We start from the raw sequence: 21,581 nt of genomic DNA, 5'->3' as shown, positions 1-21,581 counted from the left end.
TTATGTTTTGAGACGGAGTCTCACTCTGTCTCCCAGGCTGGAGTGCAGAGGTGTGATCTTGGCTTACTGCAACCTCTGACTCCTGGGTTCAAGTGATTCTCATACCTCAGCCTCCTGAGTAGCTGGGATTATAGGCATGTGCCACCATGCCCAGCTAATTTTTGTATTTTTAGTAGAGACAGGGTTTCACCATATTGGCCAGGCTTGTCTCGAACTCCTGACCTCAGGTGATCCACTTGCTGCAGCCTCCTAAAGTGCTGGGATTACAAGTGTGAGCCACCGTGCCTGGTCGATTATTGTATTTTCTATCCTTATCTAGACTTTTTATCCTCAACTAGATTATAAGCTTTTTTCAAGACAGTGGTGATTTCCTTTATTCATTTAACATGTGCTCATCTACTGCTTACTATGTGCCAAGCACCGTTCTAGGTGCTAGAGATACATCAATGAAAGTAAACAGACATGAACTTCCTGCCTTCATTCCATATCCATGGGTTCCCCATCTTGGATTCAACCTATCGTGGATCAAAAATAATTGGAAAAAAAAAGATAGATAGCACATCTGTACTGAACTTGTACAGACTTCCTTTTCTTGTTATTATACCCTAAACAATAGTGTGGCAACTATTTACATAGCATTTACATTGTACTAGGTGATTGCTGAGTAATTAAGAGATTATTTAAAGTATACGGGAGGATGTGTGTAGATTATATGCAAATACCACACCATTTTATATAAAGGACTTCAGCATCTGCAGATTTTGGTATCTGAGGGAGATCCTGGAACCAATCTCCTCTGAAAGGATGACTGTATAAGTAACTATTTTGAATCAGAGCTTATCTTGCTACTACCATATTTAATAGTGCTTCATTAAAGTTTCCATTAATATCATTAATTTAAATATCTGTTTTATCTAAAATAATGTTTATTTTTACTTTTTTCTGTAGTTGAGGGGAGCCACTGTTGAACTCAGTGCCTCTCCTCACTATGTCAGCTTTGTATTAGACCACCGAATGGGGAGAGAAGAAATATCTTGGAATTCTTGTTTCAATCCTACTGTGAAGTCAGGCATGCAAATAGATGTCTATCAATAGTTGGTTTTCCCTAGCCCACCATGGCAGTGAGGAGTAAGTGGTTAATGTGAAAATTGGAGAGGGAGCCAAAGAAGCGTTAAAATGTGGAAATGGTACATTTTGATTATTCACCTGAGAATAATGTGTGGTCTGCTCTTGTTGAGTGGTCTGCTCTTGCTGAGTGGAGTGTTGAATAGATGACTGTTAGGTCCAGGTGATTTATATTGTGGATTAAGCCTTCTGCTGCTTTTGCCTGCTCATATCTACTGTTGAACTCCTTTAGTGATTTTTTTTTTACTTTACTTAGTGTAATTTTTTTTTTGTCTTTTTTGAGTTGGAGTCTCACTCAGTTGCCAGGCTGGAGTGCAGTGGCGCCATCTTGGCTCAATGCAACCTCCGCCTCCTGGGTTCAAGTGATTCTCCTGCCTCAGCCTCTTGAGAAGCTCAATTACAGGCACGCACCACCTTGTCTGGCTAATGTTTTAATTTTAAGTAGAGATGTGGTTTCACCATGTTGGCCAGGCTGGTCTCAAACTCCTGACCTCAGGTAATCCACCTGCCTCAGCCTCCCAAAGTGCTGGGATTACAGGCATCATTTATTGTATTTTTAATAGTTTCTATATATATTTTCTATTTGTTGATGTTTTCTTATACTTTTCCTTTAGTTCTTTAGATATGATTTCCTTTTGTTCTTAAGTTTTTGTCCTGTAAGTTCAACATCTGAGCTTCCTCACAGACAGTTTCTATTGGTTGCGTTTTTTCCTGTGTGTGGGTCATACTTTGTTTCTTTGTATAACTTGTAATTTTTTATTGATGACTGGACATTTAAAATCATATAAGGTGGCAACTCTGGAAGTTCTCTCCTCTCCCAGGGGTTTGTTGTTTCTTTCGTTCGTTGTTTGTTTTGTGACCTTTCTGAACTAAATCTGTAAGCCTGTGTTCTTTGTCATATGTGGCCACTGAAGTCTTTGCTTGGTTAGCTTAGTGGTCAGCTAGTGTTTGGATACAGATTTCCTTAAAAGCCTGGAACCTTTAAGTCCCCTAGTCTTTGCCAAAGGGCTCTGTATACACATTGGGGTATGCTTTAAACACTGAGATAGGAAGTTAGCAAGTTTGCTTTGGCTTTTAATTTCTACTTGCACATGATACTTGTGGGCTGGAGGAGGTCCTCAAATGCTGCTGGGACCTCAATCCCAGCCAGTGTCTAGACTCTTGACACCGTCGTGAGAAGGAATTCAAGGACGAGTCAGAAAATAGTGAAAGTATGGAGACTTAATTGCAAAACAAAAAGTACACATTCAAGAAAGGGGAATGCGGGCACACTCAAGAGAGAGTCACGCACAAGGGGTTTTGGGGCTACTACCTTTAGGGTTTTTTTTAACCAAGGGATGACATATTCATGAAGATTCCTGGAAAAAGGTGGAAAATTTTTGGAACTGTGGTGCCACCCATTTTTACACCAAATATGAGTGTTCCTAAAACTGTCATGGCACTGGTAGGTGTGTGATTTAGTATGCTATGAGTGTACGTTGACACCTGGGTGAAACTTAGGTAAAATCCAGTACCATGTTAAGTCTAGTCAGTCTCAGCCAGCACGGCCTACACCCTGTTTTTCAGGGTCTTATCAGCCCTTAGCTTCTGTAGCTATTTTAACAGTTTCCTTTGGCCAATCATATAAAACTGTTGCCTGGAATTTTCTTTTCTCCTGTGGCTACCTTGTATTGTTTCTGTCTCACACAGAGCCTCAAGGTCAGCCATGAATGAGAGCTTAGAGCCTTCTTAGGTCTTTCCTGAGTATGTACACAGCCCTATGTATTTAGGGGACCTTTCAGATTCCCAGGTATCTGTTAGAGCTTTTCAAAGCCACCTGTGGACATTTCATTCCCCAATTTTTCCTTTTAAGCCCTTTTGGCTAACCTGTTGTTTGTCCCGGTTGTTAGCTACCATCTCAGGCATCCTCCATGTTAAACTTATTGCCTCTGTTTTTGACAACTGCCCCTGGGGAAAAGGCTTTTTGTACTAGAAAAGTCCTGATTCAGGTCAAAGAAAGACATCCTTGTAAATAGGCATGGAGTCTTCCAGGAAACCACTAGATAGGTCAAGTAATGATAATTTCCTGAGACTGTGGCTTTGAAGGAGCTGCAGCTGTGTTCTGTCCTCTTTGATGCCTGGCAGGTTGTAGGTTTCTACCAGAGTTTTAGAATGTTGTCTTTCAAGAGTTCTGTACACATTAAAATTCTACAAAGCTTATTTTCCTACCAAGATTCAGCTGTTTTTCTTGAATAAATGATGCCTGTATTTCTGCAAGTTTTGACCTAATTTTCAGAGTTCTGAAAAAGTTGATTTTGACAGTTTTCTTTTATGGATGAGAACATGTTTGGAGATCCTCCCTCCGCTTTTTTTGTTGACATCACTCCTATTGTTTCTTTCTCCTCAGAGAAATGAATTATCTCAATCTTTCTCTTCTGCCTCCACTCCTTCTTAAACTCAAAGCACTGACAGATATTCCATTTTTCCTGTGATAGTCCAGCTTAATTGCTGTCGGTGAATCAGGGGTTAGAGGTGGTCTGTTTTCTTGGCAACTTCTGTTTTTTTGCTTCTGTTTCTTCTAGGGTCCTCTTAGAGTGGTGAGAACAAGTCAGGAATTAATATCTTATAAAGTATTCTATAACATAAAGGCAAAAAAAAGGTGATAGGTTGGAAAGGAACTAAGAAAAGATGTGATATCCAGTCAAATAAATAGAGTACTGCCAGGAAAAAAAAAAAAAAAACCCAACCGTTTTCCTGGACTTTGAATAAATGACTAAAATATTAAACCTAAGGAAAATGTAAAATAAAATCTAGAATGTTAAGAACACTTGTTTTATTATCTGTTTCTTATGTTTTGTTGTTATTTTGTCCCATGTCAGGATGCTCGACATGCAGCAGAAGGAGAAATATACACCAAACTGAATCAAAAAATTGATGAATTTGTTCAGCTTGCTGATTATGACTGGACAATGTCTGAACCAGATGGAAGAGCTAGTGGTTATTTAATGGACCTTATTAATTTTTTGAGAAGCATCTTTCAAGTGTTTACCCATTTGCCTGTAAGTATAAAAATTTTCAAAAAATTGTTTTATGTTTGCTTACTAAAGTATATTTTAAAATTTAGCTTGATGTTTACTTGTTTAAACCACCTTCCTAGAGTGCATGTTTCCTTTTCCATTATTATAAATCCATTTGTAAGGAAATATAACTTATCCAAATTGTTTGAAATTTTGATTTATTTTATTTTTAACCAAAATAACTATAACTCTCTTTCCACCAAAACCAAGGCAAAACCCTGAAACTGACAATATAGACTTAAATATAAATAATCTCTAATAAAAATAATTTTCATAGAAGTCAACATCATTAATGGCTTTTCCAGTTAGAAAGGACCAAGAAATTTCTGGCTATTTTTGAGGCAAGAGAGTAAAAGTAAAACAGGAGCATTGTTCTATCCTGGCATGTGGTCATAGTGCATCTCATTTTGGACAGCTGGTTGATGAAACATTTTTTAAAAAAATACAGCAAGGACATTTGAATATAAAGAAGGTGAAATACTGGATTATTCAGATGAGGACTGCAAAGACTAGAAGTGGGATGAGCATACTCTTATTAGGTATATCCAGAAATAAAAAAAAAATTAAAACATGAATGCAGTTATTTTATACAAAAAATATCAGAAGACATTTTATTAACTTTTTATCTTAAGATATAGTTGAACACAAGAATAAAGTGTTTAACCCATTTACACTGGAGGTTGCAAATTTTTTGTGTGAAAATCAGACCTTGGAGGTAACCTTGAGCAGTAGGATATAAATAACTCCTGCAACCTTAGCGTTCCAATAATGGAATGCTAGGCATAAATGGGTTAATCTGGAACCTACACAGCTGCCTCTAGCCACCCTCTCCCTGTTTGGAATGGGGAAAAGGCATGTTTCTTCATCCTTTACTCTTTCCCCATCAAAGAACCGATTAGAAAAGTTGAGGGAAGGTGTTGCTTAAACAAAAAAAATTAATGGAAGACTATCTTAAAGAAATTGTTATCATGGATCTGGGCCAGAGAACTTTAGAAGCTTACCCAGGGATGATACTGTATTCCCAGCTTCTGTCTTTGAACTGAAAAAGGAAATCTATAAATATATTTAATTTTTCTATCAACTAATTTCTATAGAAGTGCTTTTTTATATAGTTTATACTAAATAATTATTAAATTAATTTGGATTCACCTTATCAGTATAAATCTCCATGCTTCCAGCCAAAAGCAGTCTTCAAGAACAAACCCATGCACATGCTTTCAGACACACCCACATGTTTTATATTTTAATATCTGTGTCATGTATTCACTTTGACATGATGGGTAGGAATTTTGTACATAAATGGAATAGGATTAAGAGAGATTATATGTTAGAAATGTTTGCGGTAAATGTCTCACCTTCCAAGATCACCTTCTAGGCTGACGTCCTAGAGGAAATCCTGCTTTTTTGTAAGACATACTCTGGTGACTTTGAGAGAAATAGACTCCTAGTCTAACTAGATCAGCCTTCTGTCAGTATTAGTTTTAGATCAGTATTAGTTTTCTAAGATCCTGAAATTGTATACAGTATTCAACTAGATTTTTTCCTATCCATTATGACATTTTATTTATTTATTTATTTTGAGACGAAGCCTTGCTCTTGTTATCCAGTCTGGAGTGCAATGACCTGATTTAGGCTCACTGCATCCTCTGCCTCCCGGCCTCAAGCGATTCTCCTGCCTCAGCCTCTCAAGTAGCTGGGATTAAAGGTGTATGCCACCATACTCAGATAATTTTTGTATTTTAGTACAGATGGGGTTTTACCATGTTGGCCAGGCTGGTCTTGAACTTCTGACCTCTAGTGATCCACCCACCACAGCCTCCCAAAATGCTGGGATTACAGGCGTGAGCCACTGTGCCCGGCCTTTTATGACATTTTGTATGGCTTTAGCTGAGTCTTCGTATGCCATTTTGGATTTTTATGTCATCTAACATTGATTTTTTTCTATAAAGAAAATAAATTTTTATACAATGTAGACCCGTAAGTTCAACAATAAATACAAGGCATAACCATATACAAAGAAAATAATAATTTACACCTAAGAAAAAAGAAAAGTGGGCTGGGTGCTTTGGCTCATACCTGTAATCCCAGTACTTCAGGAGGCCAAGGTGGGAGGACCACTTGAGCCGAGGAGTTCGAGACTAGCCTGGGCAACATGGTGAAACCCAGTCTCTACAAAAATTAACTGGACTTGATGGCATGTACCTTTCATCTTGGCTGTGGGAGACTGAGGTAGGAGGATGGCGTGAGCCCGGGAGGTGGAGGCTCCATTGAGCTGTAATCATGCTACTGTGCTCCAGCATGGGTGACAGAGTGAGACCTTATCTCAAAAAAAAAAAAAAAAAAAGAGAGAGAGAGAAATGGCCCTAACAACAGTATATTGTTATTCAAGGATGAACTAAAAGCATAATTTTCAAGCAAAAATAGTAAATCATTGACTCTGATAAATTTTGGAGTCAATAGAGTGGTTTATATTATGGCTTTGTGTATTAGTTTTCTAAGATCCTGAAATTGTATACAGTATTCAACTAGATTTTTTTAAGCAACAAGAAAAGGCGGAGGCATTAAATCTATTATTTTTCTAGATGAAGTATGGCATTACGTTAAGCTACCATTTTTATTTAAATGTTTTCAGTTGAAAATGGTTTCTTAGTTTCAGGTTATTCTTGGACCCAAATAGAGTAAAAGGCCAATTCTGGACTTCTTCAACCCTCAAAGAAGCTTCAGAAGAAGCTTATCACATTTAACCCCAAATCAGTCTGCTTAAGCAGAACACGCCATCCTACTTACAGACATGAGTTAAGTAGTGCTTCTGGTTTGGGCCCCCATGCCCTGTCTTTGGTTTTGGTAGTGTTCAGGAACATTGGAGTCCGTTAGTGTCAGTGGAAGCTGAGAAACTAAGGGTCTCTCTTTCAAGTAGTGCAAATATTGGCCAATAATGCAAAAATTTGGAGCTTTTCTGGGATAGAGGTGACTCTCTCACCCCCAACCCTGAAAGTTACCTAAGATTGAACACTTTTAGCTTAAAAGTTCCATCGTTAGCTTCACTGAGTATTTTGTTTCTGTCAGTCCCCTGCTGTTATTACAAAAATAATCTTTTCTTTCTTTTCTCTCTCACTGTGTCTTTCTTTTCTTTTGGCAAAGTCTTGCTCCGTCACCCAGGCTGGAGTGCAGTGGCACGACCTTGGCTAACTGCAGCCTCTGCCTTGAGATTCAAGTGATTTTCCTGCTTCAGCCTCCCGAGTAGCTGGGATTACAGGTGCAGGCCATCATGCACGGCTAATCAGAATGTTTTCTTAGTCAATGATTGTCATGATGTGCAATTGCAGACCACCATTGCCCAGTGAAAAGTTCCATTTGTTCCAGAAAAGTTATGATCTATCCAGTGAAATTTTGTTCCCTGCTCACAGAATATGAGAACTGTACAAATTAATAGATCATGATGGTTTTGATGGAGCCTAGGGAAAGAATTTCGCAGTTTGTGATAGCCATGGAAACCTATAGGATTTGAAAAACCACAATAACCCAAATAACATTCACTTTAAAAACCTCTTATGTCCAAGGTTAGACGAGTGAGAAAATTGATTACTCCCCTTGCTGGCCATGGTGGCTCACACCTGTAATCCCAACACTTTGGGAGGCTGAAGCAGGAGGATCACTTGAGCCCACGAGTTGGAGAACAGCCTGGACAATATAGTGAACCTTGTCTCTACGAAAAATTAAAAAAATGGCCTATTGGGAGGTTAAGGCAGGAGGATTGCTTGAGTCCAAGAGGCAGAGGCTCCAGTGAGCGAAGATCATGCCACTGCACTCCAGCCTGGACAACAAAGGGAGACCCTGTCTCAAAGAAAAAAAAAATTCCCCTCACCTGTGTCTCTTAAGTGTTTGCCATTGGAAGCCTATGCAGAGGATGGAAAAATTAAGAGCTTCCTTGCCTTCAGATTAAAATACCTATTCATCTGTATTTTTCTGTGTTCTGGCTGAGAAGGCGGGCTCTCTTCTGGCTATAGGAATTAACAACAAGCTAAATAGTATTGATAGAAATAATGAATATTTTTCTATTACCCAAAATGTTACATTTCCCTGCTAAATATATTATTTTCCTCAAAGGAATTTGCCTTTTTATTCTAATTTAATAATAAATTTTATTATTCTATTTGAATAATAAAAAGGCAAATTCCCTTGAGAAATGTTTGTCTTTTATTGTTCCTAGAGGGCTGAGTGATTAAGTGAGGATGTGCATAGGATAGGATGGGCTGTAGAGTTAGAAATACTTTATATTTGAACTTTAGATTTGTAATTTACTAGCTATGGGATCCTGGCAACTTGCTTAATTTCTGAGCCTCATCCCTTCTGCAAAATGAGTGTAATGCATTTTTTTTTTTTCCGTAGGACTATCATAAGATGAATGAAAATAGTATGTAGAAAAGTTGTCTGGCAGGGTACTTGGCAGAAAGTGGGTACTATTCATGAGTGTTAGTTTGGTCTTTTATTCTCCCTTTTTCCCTTGTTACAGTTTTAAAACCCTTTATAGTATTAGTTTCATTGTATAATGAAACTTTTTTCACTTTTTTTGTTATATTTATGCCTGTGTTTTAAACTTGATATTAATTTTTGGTCTTATGCCTTTGTGTTATATAGCCATTTGAAAATGTTCTTTATTAATTGTGAAAGGCATTCATTGTAAGGCATATTTGTTTAAATCATTATTATAGCTTGAGTTGCAGTGCTTACATTTGCCAACAGTCAGGTACTACCTAATGCTAGTGAGGTCTGATTAATATAGAAGTATAATGTTATCTCTTAATTAGTACCCTTGGGAATCAGCAATTTTCAATATTTAAAATGTGTAAGTTACCCTTCTTTCTAATAATTTTTTCCTGACAATTAGAAAATATAGCCAAGTATAGAGAAGAAGAGAAAAATTACCTTTATCTTGTTAAAAGATCATCACCTATACTCCCAGTTACTTGGGAGGCTGAGGCAGGAGAATGACTTGAAGCTGGGAGGCGGAGGTTGCAGTGAAATTGTGCCATTGCACTCCAGCCTGGGCAACAGAGCAAGACTTTGTCTCAAAAAAAAAAAAAAAAAATCATCACTGTTAACATTTTCGCAAAGTATTCTTCAGGTTCTCTTTTTCTGTGCATTTATGACACTGTTCTAAGGTGAATTTATAAACAAGCTTTGTTTTTTAAACAAGATTTTATATTAGCCAGAAAATTTAAACCAGAAGAATTTTAAAAAACATTAAACATTCATTCACCACTGGCATGAATATAAGTAGAATAAGTTGTTGAGCAGCTTGAACATATCTTGTTATTCTTCATGACTGCCAAATGGAACTCAGTAACGTTTTGCTGTGAACTTACTGCCTAACCACCAGCACTGGTCTCTTTCTGGAAATAACATTTAACATTTTCTTCCTTTATTAATGTTAATCACATATTCATTTTCATGAAGATTGTTTATTGATTTATAGTCTAGAGGAGACATGTAAATGATAATGAGTTTTAAAAAGTTCGTCACACGTGTTTTTCACTAAATGTACCCAATTTATCCAAATATTTATACTAACAATAGTTATCTTTTATGGTAGAAGTAAATAGAAGATCTGGAATGATCAATTTGTTCATATTTCTTCCTTTCTAGAAACTGTCCATTGTTTTGTCTTTAATGTAATCTTCTTTGCTTAATTTTGCTACTACTCTGGGATTATTAAATTAGTAAGTAAATTCTGGTTCTATTTGAATTTTAAATATGAAAACATTTATTCCCAGAAAGATCTTTTCCTTTGCTTTCAAATATGCTTAACTCCTAATTTTCTGCATTAATGGAAGTGGTATGATGGACAATTTAAAAAATAGACACGATCTTTTGTAATAATATGAATTTACCGTTGACATATGGTTCTCTGATTACTTGGTAATTTGGGTATTTTTTCAAGAAAATCACTATCTTGTTACAGGCATATCTCACATCAGAGATTAGATGCCTAAAAAGCTATCCATTGAAAGAACATCTATTAACAGGAGTATTCCTCTGAATATCTTTTACTCTAAGATTAGAAATGCCTTCCTACCAATAGTAAATGGCCTCAAGATCATGATGGGAAATACATATCTCAAGAGCCAATTGCGCACACTTCTTTCCAACTGTGCATTCAGTGGCCTCACATTGGTAGCCATGTAGGAGTGGTTAGACCATTTAAAAAAAAAAAGGTACAAATTAAGGCTTTTTCCCCAGAGAATCATTGTTACACATTTACTAGCACAACACTAAATAAAGCATGACTTTTAAAATCATGCTGTCAAAGAAAAATTGTGTATTTTTTATTAACTCAAGAAATCAAAAACAGTATATGCTCAATAATAAGATTAAAAATGTTATAGTAGAAACTGTTTTCAAGATGGAGAAATGTACAAGTGTTACTTGATTTAAAAATTCAGTATCTGCTTCTCCATCTGTCCCTTTTAAGGTAATTCTCTTTTCAGGTATTTGCTTTGAAGAATTTTTTCCCTTGGTTTAATTGTTTGCTTTGGGCTGTGGTGTTTTACTGATAGGCCAATTTCGTATCCTTTGTAAATTCTTTTTGCTTAGAGCCACAGTCTCTTTTCCCACTAAATGTATCTGATGTCACTACATATTTGCATTTTTAGTTTCCCTTAATGATCTTAGAACAAAATACTCTTCCTTTAATTGAGAAACAAATATATGTTCAAGAAGAAATAAAGATACATTACTTGGATATAAAATCATTCTCTCCTTAATAATTTTTTTCTAAGAATTCAGCATGATTTTGAAATTTTGAGATTTGGGTTTTAGGCCTGATTCTTCCAGTTAACCACCATTTTGAAAGCAGACGCATTAACCTCTGGATTAATTTGCCAATGTCTACTTTATTGCATACAGCTAAAAGTAAAGGTTGTTCTATTTTAACTTGCTTTCATTCTGGTTAATATACGTAAATAGTGTGATAAGTAGCCCAGAAGAGTTTGGAATGGAAAATAGCACCTCTCCTCTTCCTTTCCCCACCTCCATTCCCAGTCTTCCAGACTGCCATTTTTCACCATTTGGATTTATTTCTTCTGGTGGTTATCTTAATTAAAAAAAAAAACAGAATATCTAGTGATCCTATGAAATATAAAGTACACAGAACAACCTCTCTTTTCCCTTTTTTAAACTATTGATTTTACATTTTTAAATTTCTTCTGTTCCTTTCTTCTTCTTCTTCTTCTTTTTTTTTTTTTTTTTTTTTGAGACAGCATTTACTCTGTTGTCCAGGCTATATGTAATGCATTGGCGTGAGGGATCTTGGCTCACTACAACCTCCTCCCTCCGGATTCAAATTATTCTTGTGTCCCAGCTTCCAGAGTAGCTGGAATTACAGGCATGTGCCACCACGCCCTGCTGATTTTTTTATTTTTAGTAGAGACAGGGTTTCGCTGTGTTGTCCAGGCTGGTCTTGAGCTCCTGGCCTCAAGTGATCCACCTGCATTGGCCTCTCAAAGTGAGAAGATTACAGGCACAAGCCACTGCACCCAGCTTATTTCTTTATATAAAATAATTATAATGGGCTTCTGGTTCTTTCTACTCTAATCAGTATCTTAATTCCCTTCTATTTAAAATAAAGGAGTTAGCCTCCCTCTCCTTTGCTCCATCAGTTCTTCCATCTATTCTCTTCTGATAGCAGTACTATTATTTTTATCTTTATTCCGGTTGTTAGTATTTACATTCTGTTTGACAACCACAATCAAATCTGTCCTTTACCTTAGGCTGGCTTCCCAAGCTAAACACCAGTAAATAGTTCTGGTGTTTGTTACGATTATGTCAGTATTGTTCCCTTTACACAAAGCATAGTATGCTTGGATTTTTTGTTTTCCTTTCATTTTTGGTTCCAGTATCCAAGTTCTGGGCATTTGAAGGAGAATAATTCTAACATCATGGTCAAATATATTTTTTAAATTAGATTCCATTATTTAATGAAATTATACACATTTGCATTGGCTTAATATTTAAAACAATTTTTTTGCTTTTTGATAAGTGAGTATTGTACCTTCGTCATATTGAGTGTTATAATTTTCTTTATTTCAGTTGTGTGAAAATGTCTTCTTTCCAGGAGGCATCTCTGTAAGAGGTCTTTGTCTGTAACCTGTACCAGTTGCTGTCTAGAATTGGGGCATAGCTATTGTCCTGGGACTTTCCTTCTTTGCTGTCCTGTGTTAGGAACTGTTTCTTAGATCCCATGCTTCTTTTTTTTTTTTTTTTTTTTTTTTGTTGTTGTTGTTTAAATACTTTACCAGTTGGTTTTGTGGAATTCCCACAAAACTTCTCCAGAACTTCAGTAACTTTCCGACAAAAGGGAAGTATACTATTTAAGTCCTTGCATGTTAGAAAACGTCTTCTTCTGTCTTCATGCTTGCTTGATTGATATTTGGCTGGTTATATAATTATAGGTTGATGAGCTTTTTCTCTGATGACTTTCATTGCATTTCTCATTGTCTTCTGGCATCCAGGTTTTAGTGTCTGTTTCAAAATTTGAATTCTGCAGCCTGAGCAACATGGTGAAACCCTGTCTCTACAAAAAATACAAAAAGTCAGCTGGGTGCGGTGGCGCACACGTGTAGTCCCAGCTGCTTGGGAGCTGAAGGTGGGAGGATTGCTTGAGCCCAGGAAATCTAGGCTGCAGTAAGCCATGATTGTATCACTGCATTCCAGCTTGGGCAACAGAGCCAAACCCTGTCTGAGAAAAAAAAAAAAAAATTGAATTCTAAGAAGCATCATAAGAACATGTTACCACCTTCTCCTTCTTTTTCCTTTTGCCCCATCCCCCTCTGCTCTCCTATCCTCCCCTTTACTTCTTCCTATACCAGGGGACTCAGCTGTCTCCAAAATATTCTTTCATTCGGGAAATTGCCTGTGCTCTCCGGCTCTCTGCCCCTCTGGGTGGGGGATCATTGGTATAATTGTTTCAGAAATATTCAGTTATTTTCCCTGTTTTCCATCCTGGTTCTCATCATGCTCTTTCATACCTGCAACTCTGGACTTCTAATGCACAGCTGACTCCCAGCTCTAATGTGCGACTTCTCTGTTAGCATATAATGGGCAGTGGTTTTCTTTTCTGTGTTTCATCTGCTTTCTGTCTTGCAGAAAGCACTCCTTGATGAATTCCCACATACACCTTCATTTTTTTGCTGTTAAAAGCATTTTATTCTTTTTTGCAATTCCATACTTTTTATTTTACTTGTATCTCAGGACGGATGGGAAGCAGACACATTAACTTCTGAACAACTTGCTTTCTTCTCCTAGAAGTAAAATGATTGGATTAGATCATCTCTAAAGTCCCTGTGTATAGTATTGTATGTTTCTAAGCATGATTCTTTCAGACAGATGTAAAGTTTCAGTCCAAATGTGGATTTATTTATTCTGACACCTCATGTCCTCTTTTAGCTCTGCACTTTTCTGCCTTTTATTTTTTGGTTCACACTTCTTTCTAAGTATATGTGTTCAGATGGCCTTTTACGTGATTGAAAACTACAAAGGAAAAAGCTAATAGTCAACAGTACAAGAGTGGCTTTAATAACCCTTTATTTTATGTGACAGTAGAAAGAACTGAAAAAGCAGCTTTTAAATTATGGCATATGCAGCTTTGAATAATTTATGTGTTTTCCCTATCAAATGAAAACGTAACCATATATTGTGTGTGTGTGTGTGTGTGTGTGTGTGTGTGTATCCTCAAAATTGTTTTCTTATTTGAATGTTAATTTTTAAAAATTTACAATGGCATTGAATAATGTTGATCTGATTTATTGAATCTAATTTATATAAAATGATATATTGTGAAGTATGATACTTTCATTATCACATCCTATGACATATATGGTAGATGTTGAATGTTGTAACTGACTTTGACTAGGTTACTAAATTTTATGTGAATTTCATCTTGACTTTGTGGCCTTTGTATTTCCTAAGACATCTTTATATACAGTTGGAAAGATTATGGAAAATATAGTTGAATAAAATAACTATGATGGTGGGATAATTTTACTAATGCAAACAAAATTGATTTGAAGTTAATCTAGAAAAAAGTTTGTGTTTATTTAGGGTCTAGTCCAGTCTTCCAGAAGAGTTCTTTGGCTAACACAACTGCTGTCCCACTACTTTCTAGGGTTAATTAGGTTGACCAGCCTGCCTAGTGAGTATCTGCTTCCTCCATTTCTGCTTGTGGCTTCTTCTTTACTCATTGTGTATTTGGTGAATAGGGCAGTGGGGGACCTTCAGTGTAGGCGATACTGAAGTTCAACTTCCACTAATACATAAATTCCAAGTTTCATTGACCTAATGTGATAAAGTTAAATCCATGTGTCTGGGTAAATATCTTCTAAAAAAAAAAAAGTGCTTAAATACCATATATTTTATTACTAAAATTTGAAAAGTAAATTAGGTAATTAAAAAAATTAAATAGTACTTTAAGGGTATTTTAATTAATTATTATTCTTTTACAAAATTAATGTTTAACGAATCCTTAATATTTTTGAGGAAGAAACCAGTGCTTTATAATAAGTACAGAACTATAGCAGAGGCATATATGTATTTAAATTGAGACGAGTGACTTAGTTTTTACTTTGGCTTGCAACTCACTCCTTAGGGGAGACAAAACATTTAAATAATTAGCTGTAAAATAATTTAGTATGCCATCTTTCCTTGAGTAATTTATATTAAACTATTTTAGCAGATAATGTGAAGATGTAGACTTATCCTAAACATCTTCAGAATCATATATTCTCTGTAATTTTGTCAGTTGTGAAGAAACTGGCATTTCTTTCTGCATTAAAATCATCTGTGGAAGAGCTTCTTGTTAAATATTTATAGTGCTTGGCCGTAGACCTAACTGAACTAAAATCTGAAGCTTAACAAGCTGAATTTTTTGCTTAATGTTTGAGAATCACTGCTTTATAGCACAGAACCTTGTCAAAGAACTGATGTGTTCTAAATTTGCTTATTCAGTAGAGATAACTGCTAAAGCTCTTGGTATTTTAATTCTGACTAGACAACTTGATGAGAGAGACAAAAGTTTGAAGGAGGATTTGTCTGATTAATGTGGATGTAAAAACTCATGCATAAATCTTCAAAATAAAAAATGATGGTCACATTTATGTGATAAATGAATGCCTCTAAATTAGCAGCACACACAGAATGAACTTGCTTGTTTTAGAGTATATTTCCTTTTGCTACTTTAAACACTGATTCTGCTGTTATTAGAATACATTTTCCTTTTTTATTTGATTGCCTTGCTGACTTCCTTCTCAGACTAACAACAGTGATCACGCAGCCATGTCGGTAAGTAGATATATACTAAAGCTAGCATGTAAATTAGAAAATAATGAACTTCCTGCAGGCTTATTTTTCTCTGCTTAGGTATTTAAATTAAAGGCTAATTACTTTGGCAGCATCCTTGATGTATTTTTAGTTCCATGGAAACCTAAATTTGAAGGTAATATTAGTTGTTTGTGAAGCAATCAAGATTCTCTGGGATTAGATTGTGAAAGCACTGGACTCACCTCAAATACATCTTAATATTAAGATGCATTTGGAAACTTCTCTGTGGTCTTTCCTCATCTATAAAATGAGGCCTATGGCAACATATACCCTACAGATTTTTGTGAGGTTAAGTGAAATAGTATACCTAAAATGTTTAGAAAAGTGCTTGGCATATAATAAATACTCGAAAAATATTAGTTGTTATTGTTACTTGTATCAAAGGTGGTTTGTGCTTTTCCTGTATGTTTTTTCTCTACAACCTGATCCCAAACTGTGCTTGTAGATATCTAACCCAGTGTATGACGCAGTGTGATTCATGACCCAGTGCAGATATTTCTTTCTCACCCCAGCCCAGTATTGCCCTTCTGAATTGCCTTAGCGCTTAACCTTTTTGATGGCTTTATCATATTTTGCTTTTTTTCCCATATTTGTTTTTCTTTTTCACCTTTACTTGTGAGCTCTTGACAGAATAAGAACTAGCAAGTATTCTTTGAATATATAAATATTGAAAATTCTTCTTAGGGAAAAACAAAATCTTATCTAGCATTTGAAATGTAAATGTTCCTAACATATATCCTCTCCTTTCTGTTCTTATTCCTGTTACTGAAATTCCTTTTACTCTTTTAAAATCCTATCCCAGGTATTCTATCAACTAGAAATAGTATTTACTGCAACCCCATTCCCACAATCTAAGTCTTTGCCTAGTGAACATTACTTGTTCAGTACACCCTTATCATTCAGGATGAGTATACATCAAAACTTTGAAAAATCCCCAGATTTGACAATACTGCTATGTCATATAATTACTTTCAGAAAATGCTATGAAATGCAATTGACTCTGGAGATAATTTATGTTAACTAACAGAAGAAAGCAAAGACATGTTGAGTTAGGAAGGTTGAATCTTTGTTTTTGTGTGTTTTCCTTTAAGTTCCAGGGTACATGTGCAGGATGTGCAGGTTTGTTACATAGATAAACATGTGCCATGGTGCTTTATTGCCCCTATCAACCCGTCACCTAGGTGTGAATCCCAGCATGTATTAGCTCTTTATCCCAATGCTCTCCCTCCCCAACCCCAGGGAGGTTGAGACTTTGACTGCACTGTCTCTTGAGTTATTTTTCCCCGACTTAAACCCATTTGACAGAACATGTTTTTCTTTTTCTTTTTATTTTTTGTAATTTACATATATATATAATTGCATTTTAGGTTCTGGGGTACACATAAAGAACATGTAGGATTGTTGCATAGGTACATTCATGGCAATGTTGTTTGCTGTCTCCTCCATCCGCATCACCTTTATCTGGCATTTCTCCCTATGTTATCCCTCCCCAACTCCCTACCCCTTACTGTCCCTCCTGTAGTCCTGCCCCCCACAGACCTCAGTGTGTGCTGCTCCTCTCCCTGTGTCCATGTGTTCTCATTGTTCAACACCCGCCTATGAGTAAGAACATGCGGTGTTTGATTTTCAGTTCTTGTGTCAGTTTGCTGAGAAGGATGGTTTCCAGATTCATCCATGTCCCTACAAAGGACATGAACTCATCGTTTTTTATGTCTGCATAGTTTTCCATGGTATATATTTGCCACATTTTCCCTGTCCAGTCTATCATCGATGGGCATTTGGGTTGGTTCCAAGTCTTTGCTGTTGTAAACAGTGCTGCATTGAACATACATGTGCATGTGTCCTTACAATAGAATGATTTATAATCCTTTGGATATATACCCAGTAATAGGATTGCTGGGTCAAATGGAATTTCTATTTCTAGGCCCTTGAGGAATCGCCACACTGTCTTCCACAATTGTTGAACTAATTTATACTCCCACCAACAGTGTAAAAGTAGAACATATTTTTTTAAATGTGTGCCTCAGTAAATAAAGTTCTACTTGTACTAGACTCTACGAGTCATTATCAAAAATTGAAACCTAAATTCATCAGTGATAAAGGCCTACTTTGTGCTGTCTGTGTATGGCTGTTAATAATAATCTGCCACCTACATGTATTAAGAGGGAGCCAGTTGGCTTGAATGACATTTGTCCAGTTTACTAATGATTATATGTAAACTACTTCTGTTGTCTAACCTGTCAGTGATTCTGGCAATTTCTTTCTTTTTCTTGAGACAGAGTCTTGCTCTTGTTGCCCAGGCTGGAGTGCAGTGGTGCAGTCTTGGCTCACTGCAACTGCCCTCCAGGATTCACGTGATTCTCCTGCCTCAGCCTCCCAAGTATCTGGGATTACAGATGCCCTCCCCCACGCCCGGCTAATTTTTGTATTTTTAGTAGAGTTGGGGTTTTACCACGTTGGTCAGGCTGGTCTCAAACTCCTGACCTCAGGTGATCCACCCACCTCGGCCTCCCAAAGTGCTGGGATTACAGGCGTGACCCACTGTGCCCGGGCTGATTTTGGCAACTTTTTTTTTTTGAGACTATGTCTCCCTCCGTCCCTCTGTTGCCAGGCTGGAGTGCAGTGGTGTGATCTTGGCTCACGGCAGCCTCTGACTCCCTGGTTCAAGCGATTTTCCTGCCTCAGCCTCCCGAGTAGCTGAGACTACAGGCATGCACCACCATGTGCAGCTAATTTTTGTATTTTTAGTAGAGACGAGGTTTCACCGTATTGGCCAGGATAGTCTTGATCTCTTGACCTTGTAATCCACCCGTCTCAGCCTCCCAAAGTGCTGGGATTACAGGTGTGAGCCACTGTGCCTGGCCTGCTTCAGTTTTTTATTCTTAATTCTGTGGCTTGTCTGTACCACTTGGAGTCACTATGGGAAAAATTCAAGCTCATCTTTAATTTCTCTTGCTTTTCTTAGTGAGAAGAGTTATAGGGCTTTAATGTTTTATCACTTCACTGTTTAAATATACGCCTAGCTGCCCAATTTGCTTTTTTTTTTTTTGTATGAGATAGTAGCAATTTGCTTTATCAAGTAAATTTAGCTTCCACACAACACAAAGTAACTTCCTCTTGCTGCTATTCTGGGCAAAAGTACATGCAACATTTACTATTTTACTCCTGTTAAATTTCTAATATATCCAGGAACCTGGAAGCAGAAGCATTTCTTCAAAACTTTGACCTCTCTGGGCTTTTATTGCTGTACTGGTCCTTGCATTCTCTTTCTGCCTATTAAAGTTAGGGTGAGTTTGGCAATATCATAGGATTGCCATGTCAGAAGCAGTGATACTTGTAGAAAGCTAAAAATGTGGAAAACTACATGTCTTCTAAGGCCATGCTCAAAAGATTGTTTAAAAAACAAAAAAGACTACCAAAGTTTGGTGAGCCCTATGATTGGGATGGGGGAAGTTTTGAGGGAAATAAAAATATTCCATATATTATGCAGTCCTGAAATTTTCCCAGTTCAGGAAAACATTTTTTCAACTTTAGGTGATCATGTGTGCACTTACTCTCTCTCTCTTTCCCTCCCTCCCTCCCGCCCTCTCCCTCCCTCCCTCCCTCTCTCTCTCTCTCTCTCTCTCTCTCTCTCTCTCTGTTTGTGTGTGTGCGTCTTAAGAGTAGACATTTCTGTTACTGTCTCATACCCTTATGATTGGTCATTGTTGGAAGAACAGCCTGAGAGGGGAGAATGGGAATTTATAGTTGACTGTGGGATTGTGGTTAACCGATGTCTCCCAATTCATTCTTTCAGGGCTGGAAGTAGTTAGAGATGGAAGTAGTTAGAGAGTATAAGAGGAATGTAGAGTGATAAGAGGTATTTGGGGGAATGTTGGGGGTGTTAAAATGAGTGTATTTTGATAGATCTATGAATTTTAGAGCATAACTTCAAAAATTTGTCTTCAAGGTAGTATTAATGTTATGTAAACTTACTAAGGGAATTCATCTTGATATTTAAACCTTTATAACTTACCTATACTATGTTATTGGGAATCAGACATTTCAGTGTTATATACAGTGTTGAGCCAGAAAATGAATTAAAACTGATCTTATTAGGTAGAGAAATTCTTGTGCATTTGTGAAATAATCTTGGGGAAATTTTCATATTCTATACTAATGTTTTAGGTATCTTTCTCCTGATTTCATAACAGTATTTACATTTGAGCAAGATGTTTCATATAGTAAAACTCTAGATTAGTGGTTCTTATATAAAATAGAAGTAAGAAAAACAGATTTCTTGATTTAAAATACCTGGTTTTCAACTATACCTCTTTTTAAATATTTTAATTAACTTTTTAATTTCTAATTTTAGTGTTTCCATCTGATGAAATACCTCATTCTTTCAGTATGTGTATTTTTAAATACTATAAATTGTAGCTCTTTAGGAGACTGACCAATTCATTAAAATACTTCCCTTCTTTTGCCTCTGAAAAAGACTATTTCATAGTCTCATAACTGAAATTTATGTAGCAAATTATGATAGAGTTTGTATAAAATGACAATATTTTACTGCTTTAATTTGGATAACTTTAAAAAGCCATGCAGAATCAGAATTAATAAAGTCACTCATCAGTGTTGGGTTTAATATTCCAGTTGACCATGATTTTATTTCAGTTTCCTTTTTTCTTTGTCTGACAAGAGTTAGCCTTTTTAAACAAAACCTTTTATCAGTGTAAAGAATAATATGATGCCCAATATATTTGAGTATGTATGTTTCTTTTTACTAAGTAAAAAAGTAGTTTATTGTACAAAGTTAAGCTTTTGTGGGAATATAAGTAAAGAAGAGTGGGCTGTCCTGGGATCATTAAGGAAGAGTAGACCAGTACTCAAAGAATGTGATTTCATGAGCACATTTTAACATTAAATGTACTTGAGAGAATGAAAGCAGCATCAGAAAGTGCTTTCAAATAATTACTGTTGAAATCAAACCTTTTTGAAATAAGAAAATGGTGAGACAGAAATGAAAACTTCAAATGAAAATTTAAATGGGCCAAATTAGTTTTTAAGTGTTGTACATTTCTCTTACAATTAGAGTAGATCTATGAAAACATTACTTTGAAAACAAACCAGATTCGAGCCATAATCTAATAAACTATGTTGTTTTTACCTTATTATTTTATGATATTTCATAGGAAACAGAGTATCTTTAGCCTAATCTATGATAGTAAATTATTTTGGAAATTTGTCTTGACATACAAACAGATGTGTTTTCTTAACTCCTTTTAAACTGAGGGTTGGTGGTTTGTGGTTTATTGTTAACTGTGATTGGCATTAAAAGCCTTATTTCACAGCTTGCAGTGAGGGACTATTGGGTAAAGAGTGGCTGTGTTCCACAAACTAAATTCAAAAAGTGTCAATCAAGGTCTCACATAGGTTACTTAGAGAATGAGTTTTCTTACTGATTTCACCAAATGTTGCCTCACGCTGTCTTTGATTGGCACAGCCTGGCAGGGAGGATGGATGAATCTGTCACCGGCTGGTTAATTGTGTTGCTGGTCTCAGTCTGACATCAGGTCTTTGACTCTTAAGTGGCTCAATACAAAACAAATTAGCAGATTGTAGTCATATTTCTCATTCTATATGCTTTGACTTTGTTGAATGCAGTCCATAAATCATATTGACTGACACACAAGTAAATGATGAAAGCTGTTTTTGAGACATGAATCTAGAAAGCAGCACTGTGAAGGTGCCATGGAAGGATGCATATGGTTGACCCTTTGGGAATTTCCTAGGAGCCAAATGTCTCTTTACCACAATTGTTCTTAGAAGAAAAGCTTTTCGGTAATGCAAAAAGGATCTAATATGTCAGCAGATTCTCTTTTACAAGTTCCTTTGAAATATAAGAAGTTTGTCTAAGGGTTTTCTCTCTTTGCAAGTTGTTTTTCAGCAAAATGTTAGATCAGTGTAAAAAAAGTAGTTACCTTTAAAAGCTTAGCAGGTGTTTTTACTTACTTACTGAACTTTGTTAAGAGAAGGAAAATGTTG

The 21,581-nt window shown here is 36.3% G+C and overlaps 1 protein-coding gene across 10 annotated transcripts in view; it reads left to right on the top strand.

Annotated features, from left to right (window-relative positions):
* Window positions 1-21,581, top strand: part of EXOC6 (exocyst complex component 6) — a 216,707-nt gene that overhangs the window by 129,367 nt on the left and 65,759 nt on the right. For 5 of the 10 annotated variants that reach the window (XM_032245517.1, XM_032245522.1, XM_032245521.1 and 2 more), the window contains 2 exons: window positions 3,984-4,163; window positions 15,486-15,515. In XM_032245517.1, the coding sequence (XP_032101408.1) occupies window positions 3,984-4,163; window positions 15,486-15,515 (210 nt within the window). The remainder of the gene's footprint in view (window positions 1-3,983; window positions 4,164-15,485; window positions 15,516-21,581) is intronic. The other 5 variants (XR_004258977.1, XM_032245519.1, XM_032245523.1 and 2 more) reach the window with 1 other exon arrangement.

Source organism: Sapajus apella, unplaced genomic scaffold, assembly GCF_009761245.1.
Source record: "Sapajus apella isolate SASKATOON/1434 unplaced genomic scaffold, GSC_monkey_1.0 scaffold58, whole genome shotgun sequence".
Lineage (NCBI taxonomy): Eukaryota > Metazoa > Chordata > Mammalia > Primates > Cebidae > Sapajus > Sapajus apella.
Note: the sequence above shows the minus strand (reverse complement) of the source record. Positions and strands in the feature narration are given on the sequence as shown.